General features: G+C 44.5%; 1 protein-coding gene across 1 annotated transcript; it reads left to right on the top strand.

Annotated features, from left to right (window-relative positions):
* Positions 1-275: 275 nt before the first annotated feature.
* SMIM20 (small integral membrane protein 20) lies at positions 276-13,223 on the top strand. The gene is made up of 3 exons (XM_082268067.1): positions 276-432; positions 8,081-8,137; positions 13,089-13,223. Exons 1-3 carry the CDS (start codon positions 327-329, stop codon positions 13,124-13,126), a joined length of 201 nt encoding a protein of 66 aa, XP_082124193.1. The 5' UTR covers positions 276-326; the 3' UTR covers positions 13,127-13,223.
* The last annotated feature ends 1,963 nt before the right edge of the window (positions 13,224-15,186 follow it).

The raw sequence follows: 15,186 nt of genomic DNA, 5'->3' as shown, positions 1-15,186 counted from the left end.
TAAACAGTTCTGCAAATCAGCAGCAGGGGGTGCTGTGGACCAGCAAAGGTTTATTTATTATTAGACGGCAACCTGCTCTAATGAAATGACTATAAATGAGAAGAGATCCTCCTGCTTGCCCACACAGAAGATCCCTATAGTCAGTATACGATGCGATCACACCGGGGATGATCGCTGTACTCCTCTTCTGTAACATTGGATCAGCACAGAGCCAGCAACCAATAGGAAGCCTTGTTTTATGACACTGTCACAATCGCTCCAATCAGAGGGCGCAGAGAGAGACGAGCAGTTTCCGGCTCCGGAGCAGCGTGCAGTGTGTCCTTGCCATGGCCAGGAATAGGGGAGTTCTCATATTTGGGGGGTTCGTTGCAGCTGTAGCCGCCGCCCTGTACCCCATCTTCTATCACCCCATGACACACATAGATGAATACAGTAAGTGATTGTGCACACCCTCATTGTGTCCCCATAGCTGGGAGTCACAGACTGCTTCCTGTAGAAATATATAGGGAGACTTCACATCAATGCAAACCAACCTTTGAAGGTATAGGTCTGCTACTGTAATGTCACCACTTCAGCTCCGGAAGATTTACCCCCCCCCCCCTCCTTCATAACCAGGCCATTTTTTGGATACGGCACTGTATAACTTTAACTGACAATTGTGCGGTCATGCAGCGCTGTACCCAAATAAAATTGATGTCCTTTTTTTCCATACAAATAGAGCTTTCTTTTGGTGGTGTTTGATCACCTCTGCGGTTTTATTTTTTGCAATATAAACAAAAAAAAAATCATTTTGATAAAAAAAATCGAATTTCTTCATAAATCTAGGCCAAAAGGTATTCTGCTCAATATTTTTGGTAGCAAAATCCCAATAATTGATCGGTTTGCACAAAGGTCATGGTCTCTACAAACTATAGGATATTTTTATTAATTTTTTTTTTTACTGGTAATAACGGTGATAAGCCCCTTATATCAGGACTGTGACATTGCGACAGACATTCTGACAGATTTGGCGCTTTTTGGGGACCAGTGACATTAATACAGGGATCAGTGCTAAAAAAAAGCCTTGACTGTCACTGTGCTAATTCCATTTGCTGGGAAGGGGTTAGCATCAGGGGCAATCAAAGGGTTAACTGTGTGCCTAGCCAAATTGTTTACATTTTGGGAGGTGCTTTTACTAGGTGAAGACACTGATCCATGTCTGTGCCTTGCAGAGACACAGGAGCCATGCCTTCCCTCATGTCAGAAAGGAGATCTGCCTTTTTTTTACATAGGTATACCACTGTTCTGCCTCTCTGCTGGATGATCGGTGGGTGCCAGCAGACATTGAGTCTGTGGCTCCCTGCCGCTGGGTTCACACAGTGGGAATAAGGTGGCATGACCCCCATCCGGAAGAGCCAGATCAAGTGTGTGTGTGTGTGTATATATATATAATGTAATCCAGTGCAGAAGTGCCACCCTGTAGCAGTAAAACTGCTACAGGGTGGACATTAAGTGGTTAAATATTTACTAAATGTGCCCAATAATAAAAAATAAAAACCTCCATTTGTTAAATGTTTGCTTTGAGGCCTGCAGAGCATTGCAGCCACAGTCAGCCCAGTGCATCATTCATCCCAATCCCGGGTCTGTACAGAGGTATGGGGGATGGAGGAAATAACCAAGAAACAGTGCGGTGATGTCAGTGTTGGTGTGGTCTGAATGCGCAGGGGAAGATGGGACTTGTAGTCCTTCCATATCCCATGAATGGATGGTATGGCTATGTTAGCATAGCCATGCACCGCTGCACTAAACCTAAATATCCACAGGACGCTGCAGGGAGAAGCACATAATCGCACTGTACAATCTCCTTTAGATCTGCCAACAACTATGTAGTCCGAGGGCCTGTCTGATTGGATACAGATTGGGTAGATTAGGGAGGTCCTCATTTAGGCTTCATTCACACCTGAGCGTATCATTTATTTTTTTAGTCATTTTTTTGCAGGTGTTTGGAGGCAGGTATTGACATCTGACCAAAAACGCTTGTAATCTGCCAAAAAAGAAGCTCATGTACTTCTTTTGAGCTTGAGGAGACAAAACGCTCAAATGTGAACAGGGGCCTTTGAAATGAATGGGATTTTGCTTGTTGGCCATTCTGGAACTTCAGAGATGAACGTTTTAGGAGTTGAAAATCTCTCAGGTGTGAACAGGGCCTTGCATGTTTTTGGCAGTTCTAAATTTGATTATACGGCCAGATTGTAACCTGTATAGTGAGCCATTCATTTCTCTACTGGGTTGTATATATTTCTGATTCATTCATGTATGTGTTCTGTCCTCTGTGTGCTTCAGTCAGGACACCCGTGTAAGGCTCCGATCATATTGTGTTTGTGACATATTTTTGCTTTGTTTAATTGGTTGACGACCGCTGCAAGTACATATACTGCGGTGGTCAGCCCCGGCCAGGCAAAGTGACACATGGGTACGTCACTTGCCTGTCACTTGCTTGTGAGCCAATAGCGGGCGAGCGCGCGCCCGCCCCGGCTCATTCCCTAGGAAGTCCGTGCGTGTGACCGGCGGACCCGATAGCCGCCTGCCTTTCTCCCTCTCCGCCGACGATCGCACGACCGCGCAATTGTCCGTTAAAGTCACGCAGTGCCGAATCGCAAAAAAAAACGTGGTCGGAATGGGGGTAAAATCTTCCTGGGCTTAAGTGGATAAGTTAACCTTTAACCACTTAAGCCCCGGAAGATTTTACCCCCTTCCTGACCAGGGCCTATTTTGCGATTCGGCACTGCATGACTTTAACGGACAATTGCGGCACTGTACCTAAACAAATTTGACGTCCTTTTTTCCCACAAACAGAGCTTTCTTTTGGTGGTATTTGATCACCTGTGCGATTTTTACTTTTTGCGCTATAAACAAAAAAAGGGCGTCGATTTTGCAAAAATAACAATATTTTTCACATTTTTTTATATGAAATTCCCCCCCAAAAAAAATGTAAAAATCTAATTTTTTTACCATTTTAGGCCAATTTGTTTTATGCTACATATGTTTGGTAAAAAAAAAAATCGCAAAACGTATTTTGATTGGTTTGCGCAAAAGTTATTGCGTTTACTAACTAAGGGAAAGATTTTTTGTCATTTTTGTTGTTTTTAACGTGTAATGGCGGCGATCTGCGATTTTTTTTTTTTTTTTTTTTTTTTGCGGTACTGCGACATTGGGGCGGACAGATCGGACCCTTGACTGACATTTTTGACACTTTTTGGGTTACCAGTGACATTACTACAGTAATCAGTGCTATACCTATGCACTGTTACTGTAAAATGACACTGGCAGTGAAGGGGTTAACTTTTTTTGAGAGGGCGGGGCTATGTGTGTCCCTAGGGGCGTGATTCTAACTGTGATTGGATGTGGCTTGAGGTGTATGAACAGTGATCAACGGTCCTACATAGTAGAACCGTATGATCACTATTCCTACACAGGGGAGAATGACAGGCGGCTTGTTTACATCAGCGTTTACAGAGGCATGCTATGCAAAGTGTGCAGGGTTTAAGGGTGCCCTATGTACAGAGTTTAGGGTGGGCTATGCACAGTGTGCAGGGTTTAGGGTCATGCTATGCACAGTGTGCAGGGTTTAGGGGTGGGCTATGCTCAGTGTGCAGGGTTTAGGGTCATGCTATGCTCAGTGTGCAGGGTTTAGGGGTGGGCTATGCTCAGTGTGCAGGGTTTAGGGTCATGCTATACTCAGTGTGCAGGGTTTAGGGTCATGCTATGCTCAGTGTGCAGGGTTTAGGGTCATGCTATGCTCAGTGTGCAGGGTTTAGGGTCATGCTATGCACAGTGTGCAGGGTTTAGGGGTGGGCTATGCTCAGTGTGCAGGGTTTAGGGTCATGCTATGCTCAGTGTGCAGGGTTTAGGGTCATGCTATGCTCAGTGTGCAGGGTTTAGGGGTGGGCTATGCTCAGTGTGCAGGGTTTAGGGTCATGCTATGCACAGTGTGCAGGGTTTAGGGGTGGTCTATGCTCAGTGTGCAGGGTTTAGGGGTTTGCTATGCACAGTGTGCAGGGTTTAGAGGCACAAGTTATTCAATATACATTTAAAGTTTTGAAGAATCAACACAATTTTCGACACAAATTTGGTACTGAACATGGTAATGTTTATTAAAATTTTTATCATTAAGGGCTCGTTCTTCACACCTTACCTGCATGAAAACTGATGAAAAACCGCACAGATTTCACTTGCAGAGACATCAGTTTTACATCAATTTTCGTGTGCGATTCATTCAGTTTTCATGCGCGTTGACACATCAGTTTTCCAATGCGTGTAAATGACGTGCCCTATATTCACTCCAAAGTTGATGTCATATAATTTTTTTTTACCGTTGCAGAAAACTGCCTACATGACAGTGACAACGACACGTTACACATTCTTGCGCAGAAAAAAATCTGCACGTTGTGGTGTGAACAGGGTACATAGAGAAGAGAAACATTTTATTTTTTTTGTGCACTTGCAGAACGTGTGCAGAAAAACTCTCTGTCTGCCCTATGGTGTGAACGAATGAGGCCTAGAAGTAGACAACAGAGAAAAATAGAGTGCTTGAAAAATAATAACTTATTAAAGGCTTCCAAAAACATAGAAAAATGGCCTCAACTGCTGCAGTGCACTGCAATGATTAAATTGAAAACACTTCAGTAGTGCAAAAGCTAGACAGTGGACACTACACTAACTTCAATACTCCCAGTTAAATAGAACAATAATATAGTGCAGAAAGCATGACATTTCAGCATGATCTGGGGGTGTGATATTAAGTCCCCCTCGATGGGCCGCGTCCATGGCGTCATCAGACTCAGAATCTGATAAAACAGACTGAGCAGGGGAAGGCGGGGGATGCTTCCTCCTGGGCCTCTGCCCACACGCCACTTCCATCCAGGACGCTAAGGACTGCAGGAGCGCCGTCAGTGCAACCATGTAAACTGGGGTTCCAAGGAACCTGCCACCTTCATGAGAGGGTCAGTGGGGGAGATGTGACCCTGAGGCTCCAAAAGGAAAGGAAGACCATGCAGTACAAAAACAATCTTTTGGCACCACTAAAGGGTTCCCTCCAGGCTCAGGGTACCTACCAGCAGAGAGATAACAGGGACACCCAAAGACTTGCTCTACCGACCAGAGGAGCACTGAGAATTCAAACCCAGCATCATCATGGACGCCATCCCTGTTCATATGTTCCGGGCACAGAAAGAGGAAACTGAGGAGGAAGAGGAGGAGCTTTTGCATCCCCATGAGGCTTCGGTCATCTCCAGCATCTCCGGGACTAAGGGAAAATGGCCCCCGTGACATTAGGCTACACAAGCCTGGCCCCAGGTGTCACCATTGCATTCTCTGCCCTGGGACCCCCACCAGATTCCAGGTCCAGACAGGGGGGAAAGAGAGTGGGGGAGGCCCAGCTCACTGAGGGATTTAGAGATGGGAGGAGAGAACCTGCAGGACTGTCCCTGGAGATTGCCCGTGTTCACCCCAAAAAAACACCAAAAGGGGAGAGGGGGGACTGTACTTACCTTTCCATGCTCCAGACAGAATCCAGACAGGTAACGCTCCAGACAGAATCCTCGCCACCAAAGTAGGGGAGCTGTCGACCGAGGGAATGCTGCAACTCTGACCTAAGCCTGTTTGTATGCAACCCTGTGAGACGTTTAACCACTTTAGGACCGGAGGATTTTCCTGCTTTATGTCCAGAGACAAGTGATGTGTTGGGCGCTTGTGCCGATAGATAGGACCTGCACTGAACTGTAGATGGAATGAAGGGATATTGATCCGAATGTGGCAAAATCCAATGTTGGTTCCTGAAGGCAGCACTGTGAGCAGGCAGAAGCCGAAATCCCGCTGGCACATATGTAACAAGAAAGGACAGGCGCCACTCAGTAATGCAATCACGATTTATTATACAAGAAACCTAGCACACTTACATGAGGGTAATGTATGGGCTTCTCCTGTTAATTTCTCAACCCCGTGGCATGGCGCTCTCTTCCTCGCAGCCGAACCAGCAGCCGGGAGATGACGCCGCCTCAATAGAGTCCAATGGGGGAGCAGGATCAGTCCAGGAACAGCGGTGAGCTGCTTGTCCACCTATAATGACGTAACGCGTTTCGGAGCATGCGCACAACGCTCCTTCCTCAGACGACTTTTGGCGTTTTGAAGTCGTCTGAGGAAGGAGCGTTGTGCGCATGCTCCAAAACGCGTTACGTCATCATAGGTGGACAAGCAGCTCACCGCTGTTCCTGGACTGATCCTGCACCCCCATTGGACTCTATCGAGGCGGCGTCATCTCTCGGCTGCGAGGAAGAGAGCGCCATGCCACGGGGTTGAGAAATTAACAGGAGAAGCCCATACATTACCCTCATGTAAGTGTGCTATGTTTCTTGTATAATAAATCGTGATTGCATTACTGAGTGGCGGATTTCCTCACTCGATCCCCGACGATCGGGGAAGAGTGGTGGTGATCACCGCCTCTCCTCCCCTGGTCCGACTCCCGCTGTGTCTGAATACAGCGGGAGCGAGCCTCCGGCGGCGTGTGCGAGACGGTGTGTGCTGTACGATATCGAGCCACTTTGCCGCAGTACACTCAATGTGAGCAGTCGGCAAGTGGTTAACTCTCAGGCCAGCCTCTGTCCGTGAGGTTATGGTGCGGCTGACCTAGCACGTAGCTGCGATTTGCACAGGCTCGCTGGCTTCGCCCAGCCCATCGCTTGATTGTAGATCTCCCGAGAGAAAAAAGATGTAAGGAAGGGGAAACAATTGCTAGGTCCTTACTCTTGAGTGGACAAATTGAAACTGATTACCTAGAGCAGAGAGGGGGGGGTTATATACCAGTTGAGGATGGCCCATGGGCGTAGCCAGGTGGTTTTTATTCTGCCTAGTCCTACTGGAGGAGGCAAAAAAAACCCAGTAGTTATAATTTATGGAGCGCTGTGTCCGTTGATGAACGAAAGAGAAATTAAAGATGAGGTTTAAGTAGATACCAAAAATTGAATGAAACCGCGACAAACTTTGGTACCCTATATTTTCTATAGGGGATGCTTTAAAAGCCCCTAGGGTTCATCAATTTAAAGTTACCCAGGGATAACGGGCCTGGAATTATTGATCTCACTCCAGTGTGCACAGCAATATGTAATGTCTAGCGTAGTGAACATTTTTACGTATATGCGCCACCATTTACATTTGTGTGAGGGGGGGGGGGCAGGTCAAAAAAAAATGTTGTCAAGGGGATTTTAGGTGCTTGGGTGTACCGTAGCTATAATTTTTTTTAATACTTTTTTTTTTTTCCAATACTAAACTTCTTTTTTTTTTTTTCATCATAGGAGACAAAGTCTCTTATGTGATGCATCTCTTTAAAGAGGAAGTAAACCCTCCTCAGGAAGTTGTACCTATAGGTAAGCCTTATCATAGGCTTACCTATAGGTACTATAAATATCTCCTAAACATGTACCGTTTAGGAGATATTTACCTTTAATGCAGCCAGTGACGTCACTGGCGCATGCGCTCTGAAGGAACGGCTGATCGTGCCGTTCCTTCAGAGCCCCGTGCCGTGACTGTCGGCTGCCGGAAGACGGGCGACTGAACATGTCGCTCGTCATACAGGTAAGAGAGCGGCACGGCGGGGGCTCGTTCTAAGGTAAGTATTTCATAATGAGCTAGCATGCGATGCATACTAGCTCATTATGTCTTTCTCTTGCAGGTTGTAAAAAAAAAAAAAAATTTTTGAACGAGTGTACAACCTCTTTAAGGAGACATCAGGGGCTCAAAAGACCCCTGATGTCTCACCTGTCCTCCAGTGAAGCTAATGGAACGTGGATCACACTGCATTATGGAAGTGACATTTTACACAACCTGCACAGGTACACCTGTGCATCCCCATGCGGAAATCCCAGCCCTCGCACTGGTTTAAGCTTAGGTATGCTGTGTGAACAAGGCCATATGCTTTTCCTCTATTTTAACCCCCAAGTAGCGACAGAGACAACAGTTTATACTTGACCCATATTGCTGTTTGATCATTTGACAATGAAATGAAGACTGATCTGTGTGCACTGATATCCTTCTGTTTATTTTGTAGAAAAAGAACAATCAATAAATAGACATGGAGTCGTACAGGAGGATGTGCAGCCAACAGGTATATATAAAATGTAATTGTTCCGGGTCAGCTATTCAAAATGCACTGAAATGACTCAGTCAGGATAACAGGCAGGCAACTAGTATTTCACAAAGAAGGTTCAGTAAAAGCAGCCTCCACAGTCCCCTCATTATTGCTTTTGTTTTGGAAAAATGGCCAAGAATCCCTTGATATGAAAGTTTTTTTTTTTTTTTTTTTTCCCTTTATTCTGACCAACTATTGTATTCTAGGCACAGGCTCTATATTGGGTAGAATAAACAGCTTGTCTCCAGTAGAACCCTCCTATTGGAATTCTGGAAGTACTGCTTCACAAAGACCTCCTAAAGGAGAAGATGCAATATATTGTCAAAAGTATTGAGGTTAGGCACTGATGTTGGACAAGAAGGTCTGGCTCGCAGTCTCCGCTCTAATTCATCACAAAGGTGTTCTATTGGGTTGAGGTAAAGACTCTGTGCAGGCCAGTCAAGTACTCCACCCCAAACTCACCCATTCATGTCTTTATGGACCTTGCTTTGTGCACTGGTGCGCAGTCATGTTGGAACAGGAAGGAGTCTGTCCTAGAAGCGCTGCACAGAGAAGAACCAGGATTTCAAATGCCTGGACTGCTGGACCGGCTACATGGGCACTGACAGTTTAGCATTCCTGGAGGTAAGTACAGAAGAGGACCAGGGAGTGAGAAGGTTGTACGGTGTTCACCTTTTCCTATTTTCAGGTAAAGGTAAAGTATCACTTTGGGGTTGATTTACTAAAACTGGAAAGTGCAAAATCTGGTGCAGCTGTGCATGATAGCCAATCAGCTTCTAACTTCAGCTTGTTTAATTAACCACTTGCTGATTGTATACAGTATTTACATGGTGACAAGGCGGCTCTCCTGTGCAAAATTACGTACCTGTATGTGATTCTGCACTTCCAGTTTGGGGCGCACATGTGCGCTGCTGGCGACTCACTTCCACTGTGACTGGATATAGTGGGAGGCAATCAAGTGCGCCGGGACCGGCCGATCATTCCTGAGACTGTAAACAAGGCAGATCGCCGTTCTGTTAGAAGGTAGTGATCCTGTGTTTCTGCTAAGCAGGAACATGGATCTCTGCTATCCCACAGTACAAGCACCTCCCCCACAGTTAGTAAGCACTGCCTAGGAACACACTTAACCCTTTGATCGCCCCTGATGTTAACCCCATTCCCTGCCAGTGTCATTAGTACAGTGACAGTGCACATTTTTAGCACTGAACACTGTATTGGTGTCACTGGCTTCCCAAAAATGTGTCCTATTTGTCCGCAGCAATGTCGCTGCCCTGCTATAAGTCGCTGATCGCCGCCATTACTAGTAAAAAAAATAAATACATAAATATATCCCATAGTTTGTAGTAGCTATAACTTTTGTGCAAACCAATCAATATACGCTTATTGAGATTTTTTTTTTCTTTTACCAAAATTATGTAGCAGAATACATATTGGTCTAAATTGATGAGAAATTCGTTTTTTTTTTACATTCTTTTTTTTATTGGATATGTTTTATAGCAGAAAGTAAAAAATATTGTTTGTTTGTTTTTTTTTCTTATCGGTATTTTTTTGTTTATAGAGCAAAAAATAAACCGCAGTGGTGATCAAATACCACCAAAATAAATCTCCATTTGTGGGGAAAAAAATGACATACGTTTTGTTTGGGTACAGCGTCACACAATCCTGCAATGGTCAGTTAAAGTAACGCAGTGCCGTATCGCAACAAATGGCCTGGTCATGAAGGGGAGTAAACCTTCCGGAGCTGAATTGGTTAAGCTTTGACAAATAAAAAAGCTGATTGGTTTCTATGAGGAGCTGCACCAGATTTTGCACTTTCCAGTTTTAGTAAACCAATGTAATTTAGACAGCTTCCAGGGCACAAAAAAAAAAAATGTGTGCTAAAAATAAACCTGTCCTTTAAATCTCTTAATGGCACTGTTGAAGAGTTTTAGCAGCTCTCTAGAATTAAAAATGATAGAAGTTTAAATATATACAATGTTATGAGATGATGTCCTGCAATCTTTGGTAACCTGCCTGCATGTAAGGTGGTCATAGTCAGAGGACTACACTCACTAAATAACGTACTGAGCAAGGGGTAACTCTCATGGTAGCCTCTATAAATCCACTAACTTAAAGTGATTGCAAAGGCAGAAGGTTTTTGACCTTAATGTGTTCTATGTATTAAGATAAAAACCTTCAGTATGCATCAGCCCCCCTAATACTTACCTGAGCCCATTCTTCTCTAGCGATGTGCAAGAGAGCCTTGGATGTTTGGAGACTCTCCCTCTTCATTGGCTGAGACAGCAGTGGGAGCTAATGGCCCCATAGCAAGCTGCTAGCTGTGGGGTCACTCGGCAGGAGGGAGGGGCCAGGAGCACCGGTGAGGGACCTGAGAAGAGGAGGATCCAGGCTGCTCTGTGCAAAACCACTGAGCAGCCAGAGTAGGTAAGTAGAACATGTTTGGTATTTTTAAATAATAAAAAAAACAAAACAATACTTTAACCACTTTACCACTGGAGCATTTTGCTGTCTTACGTCTGGGCCACTTTTTGCGATTCGGCACTGTGCGACTTTAACTGACAATTGCGCGGTCGTGCGACGCCGTACCAAAACGAAATTTACGTCCTTTTTTCCTACAAACAGAGCTTTCTTTTGGTGGTATTTGATCACCTGTGCGATTTTTACTTTTTGCGCTATAAACAAAAAAAGAGCGTTTATTTTGAAAAAATATTTTTAAAACATTTTTTACATGAAATTCCCCCCCAAAAAAATGTAAAAAACTATTTTTTTTTACATTTTTGGACAATTTGTTTTCTGCTACCCATGTTTGGTAAAAAAAAAATCACAATAAGCGTATTTTGATTGGTTTGCGCAAAAGTTATTGCGTTTACTAACTAAGGGAAAGATTTATGTCATTATTGGTGTTTTTTTTTTTTTTAAAACGCGTAATGGCAGCGATCTGCGTTTTTTTTTTTTTTTTGCAGGACTGCGACATTGCGGCGGACAGATCGGACCCTTGACTGACATTTTTGACAATTTTGGGGGTACCAGTGACATTACTGCAGTAATCAGTGCTATATATATATATATATATATATATATGCACTGTTACTGTAAAAATGACACTGGCAGGGAAGGGGTTAATTTTATTGGAGAGGGAGGGGTTAATGTATGCCTGGTGCTTACTAACGTGTGGGGGGGGGGAGGTGACTGTGTGACACAAGGACAGATCCAGGGTTCAGCTATGCTGAACCCTGAAATCTGACCCTGCCTGTCACTTAGGAGATCCGCCCACTCTGTTTACACAGGTGGGCGGATCTCCAAACTAGATTCCTCGACGATCGGGGAAGAGCAGCGGCGATCGCCGCCGCTCCTCCCCCGGCCCGACTCCCGCTGTGACTGAAAACAGCGGGAGCGAGCCTCCGGTGGCGCGCGCGCGCCGCCGAGAGAGGGGAATGTCTGGTGACGTAGACCTACGTCGCCAGACGATAACGAGCCACTGTGCTGCAGTAGCAGCACAGTGAGCAGTGGTAAAGCGGTTAATATCCCTTTAATTTCAAAAACGAATCCTAATGTTTATCCAAAAGTCTGTTGGCACAAGCAGAATTTATCCTCCATAAAAAAGTGCGACTAGGTTTATTATAGTCGTTTTGCTCTGAACCTGTGGGGTACAGTGATCGTTATTAAACTAAGGGCTTGTGTCTATGGGTTTTTGTTCCCACCAGATGGGTTTTGCACTCCCACACATATCTATGGGAATGCTAAAACCACTTGAAGCAGGTCAGGAGGAGGCACCTTTCAATGAATTCTGAGTGTTTTCAGAAGCATCTCAGGGTGTTTTCACACTAGCACTTTTGGTGCGCACCCGGCTTTGATTGACGTCAGAATTCGGTTCTTTTTGATGATGTAAAGCTGTCTTTGAACTCAGGTGTGCACCTGCGAACCGTACCCGAGTCCACTTAAAAAGGGTGGTCTGGGGTACGGTTCATGTGAACTCCAGTAGGGTTCGCTTCTGATGAGAACGCAACCGTACCAAAGCAAGCAATTCTATCCATTTCGGCACCTTCTCATTTACAGCGGTTGCCAAGCAACATGAGTATGCGCCGGCTGCAGCTTGATGACACAAGTGTACCGCGGTTCGGATACAAAAATTAAATGTGAACACAGTCCATCGGGGGGAGGGGGAAGCAATCGAACTCGGGTTCGGACCAGGCAATCGCACCAATTGTGAAAACACCCTTAAGCTGATGTCATCAACCAAACCCCAATGCCCATCAACACAGGTCCTAATACATATAAACCCCTAGGGCCTCCTCCACGCAGGTGAAAAATGCTGCCTTTTGTGGCTGTGTAACTTAAAAAAAAAAAGAACGATCTGAATACAGATGCGTCGTCTATGGGTGGATGCACACAGCTGCTTAAAGATCAGTAAATTATGTCTATGTGGAAAAGGCCTAAGGGGCCTTCAATAGAGAACTTCTCCTTATTGCCCCATCTGGTCTGTTAAATAAAACTGATAATGGTTTGGTAAAGCAAAACTAAACCCTCCTACAGTATTGTTTTCAGCCAAGGAAGCCCCCTGCTTGGTCTCTGTTTAATCTTTAACTGCTATGATGCTGCACATGTGATCCGTTATGACACCAGCCATTGGATGGTATGACCGTTTGTTTGAAAGCACAACCAATGTGACCGTTACATTCCCGGCACAGGCCTTAAATTGATGGGTTTAGTTCCGCTTTTAAATCTGTTTGGTAGGTGTAATGAATACCTGTTGATTCTGCCAGAATTCTTGTGAGCTGGTGAAAATAAAGGAAACGAGGCCTGAAAAGGTTTGTTCTTGGGTATAGATCTACTTTAAGATCATTTCATATTATTTGCCCCACTATATTGACTTAGTACATGTATAACTGCTGATTGTGCATTTCCCTTTTTTTTTTTTCTTTATTAGGGTTGAAGGTATGGTCGGATCCTTTCTCCAGGAAGTGAAATAGCTGCTGCCCAATGATGTAATGGTCTTCCATGCTTTCTGTTGTGATAGAAACATGTTCACTATGGATTTTGTACATATAATAAATTCTGATTTGTACATATAATAAATTCTGATTTTATTTCTTTGATAGAATTAGTAATGTAAATATGTTTAGAAATCTGACTGTATAAAGAGTGTAAAATGAGAAGTAAGAGGCAGTAGAGCCAGGGTACAATTGTATAAATAAAGGACATTTGTACACAATAAATTTTGTCTGTCTGTTGCTTGGACAGTGACACTAAAGCTGGCCATAAACATTAGTAAAGAATAAGGGTTCTGCTGCCAGCAATGTTAGCTTGCCTCTGAGAAAGTCCTGACCTCATATAGGCACAGGCAAAGCTTCTGAAAACATTCCGTGTTTTCAGCTTGGTGGTGAGTATTACTTTTCCTTCTCACTCAAAAAGTTGTATTAGATATCTTTTTCATGTTTTGTTTTTGTTTAATTTCTGTTAATTTAAAAAATTTTTTCAAGAAGACAAAGAAAAACAGAACATAGACTGTACAATCCAACATGAAATACAGTAAGTAACCATGGAACAGTATCAATGAGTGCATGAACATCTCAGTGTGTGCCTAGCACACCTAGTCATAAAAAGTCCAAAAAATCATAATGATAACCTAACATCTTGCTTAGTAAAACCAATGTCGGAGAGAGCCCATAGGAAAGTGAGAGGATAGCGAAGAGCAGAGAAGAAAGAGAAAGAAGAGGAAAGAGCAGCCAGGAAAGAAAGGGGACAAGAGGTGAGGGGGGGGGGGGGGGGATTAGGCCACGGGTGACTTATGTATCATGCAATAAAAACCTTAATCAGATAGGATTACATTAGAAGGCGATAAACCAATGGAGGTGTCCTCAGTGAGCAGAGCAACATATGATGAAGTGGTTTTAAAAGAAGACCAAGGATGCCAGGCAGAGTGAAAACGGTCTAGTTTGTCACAAGCTATGAAGGTAAGTTCCTCTAATTGGTATGTCAGATCAACTTTCCGTAGCCAATGACGTATCGGGGAGCCCCAGAAGGTGGGAATCAAGGCTTTAGCCGCATTAAGCATATGAGGGATTATTGATCTTTTGTACTTAGAGAGCGGCATGGTAGTTCCATGCAGCAGGACAACCCAGGGATCTAAAGGAATAGCAACTTCCGTGATTACTTGAATAAGCCGAAGGACTTCTAACCAGAACAGTTGAGTTACTGAACAGTGCCACCAGATGTGTGCATGTGATGCGGTATCTCCGCATCCCCTCCAGCATAACGGGGGGATGACCGGAGAAATAATGTGCATTTTCTGCAGAGTATAGTACCAACGGGACAATTGCTTGTAGTTGGATTCCGCCACCTTGGTGGAGAGAGAGGAAATGTGAGCTAATGCAAGAACTTTGTCCTTCCGAGCATCAGAGATTTGAGATCCAATATCCAGTTCCCACTTGTGTAGAAAGTCCGGATAGGGTTGGCCCTGCAATGAGATAAGTGCCTTGTAAAACTGTGAGGTGGAGTGAAGAGGAGGGTCTCGAGGGCATAATATCGCCTCAATAGGATTCAATTCCTTGGAGTCATGCAACGGACGTGGAAGCGCAGCTATGAACCTGGTTAACTGCCGGTGTCTCCATTGATCCATGACCGTTGCAGAACTGGAGCCCAAAATGTGGCTAAGTGGTTTCACATTGTTGGAGTGGGTTACGTGGGATAGCAAGAGAGGAGTCTTAGTAGACCAATTTTTAAATCCAGTGTCCAGTAAACCAGGCATGAAGTAGTTATGGTTCAGCAGAGGCATTAGGGGAGAGTTGTAGTTCCAGGAAAACTTTTTATGAATGGAATCCCAGACTGACAAGGTAGAAAGGGTCAGGGGAGAAGTGTTTGGTGAGAGGGCCCTGGCGGATCTCGGGATCCATGGCACTGCAGACAAATCCCTGTCACATAGGTCATATTCCAGCTGTGCCCATAATTTACATCTATAAGAGTACTTCCAATCAGCCACGCAAGTTAGTGAGACCGCCCGGAAATAATCCCTAATACTAGGGAGT

Source organism: Pelophylax lessonae (assembly GCF_965119305.1).
Source record: "Pelophylax lessonae genome assembly, chromosome: 1".
NCBI lineage: Eukaryota > Metazoa > Chordata > Amphibia > Anura > Ranidae > Pelophylax > Pelophylax lessonae.
This window is presented reverse-complemented; position numbering and strand designations above follow the sequence as displayed.

Coding starts and splice junctions, on each gene's coding strand:
- SMIM20 (XM_082268067.1), top strand. CDS start 327: ATGGCCAGGAATAGGGGAGTTCTCATATTTGGGGGGTTCGTTGCAGCT. Junction 433..8,080: donor GACACACATAGATGAATACA/GTAAGTGATTGT, acceptor TTTATTTTGTAG/AAAAAGAACAATCAATAAAT. Junction 8,138..13,088: donor GGAGGATGTGCAGCCAACAG/GTATATATAAAA, acceptor TTTCTTTATTAG/GGTTGAAGGTATGGTCGGAT.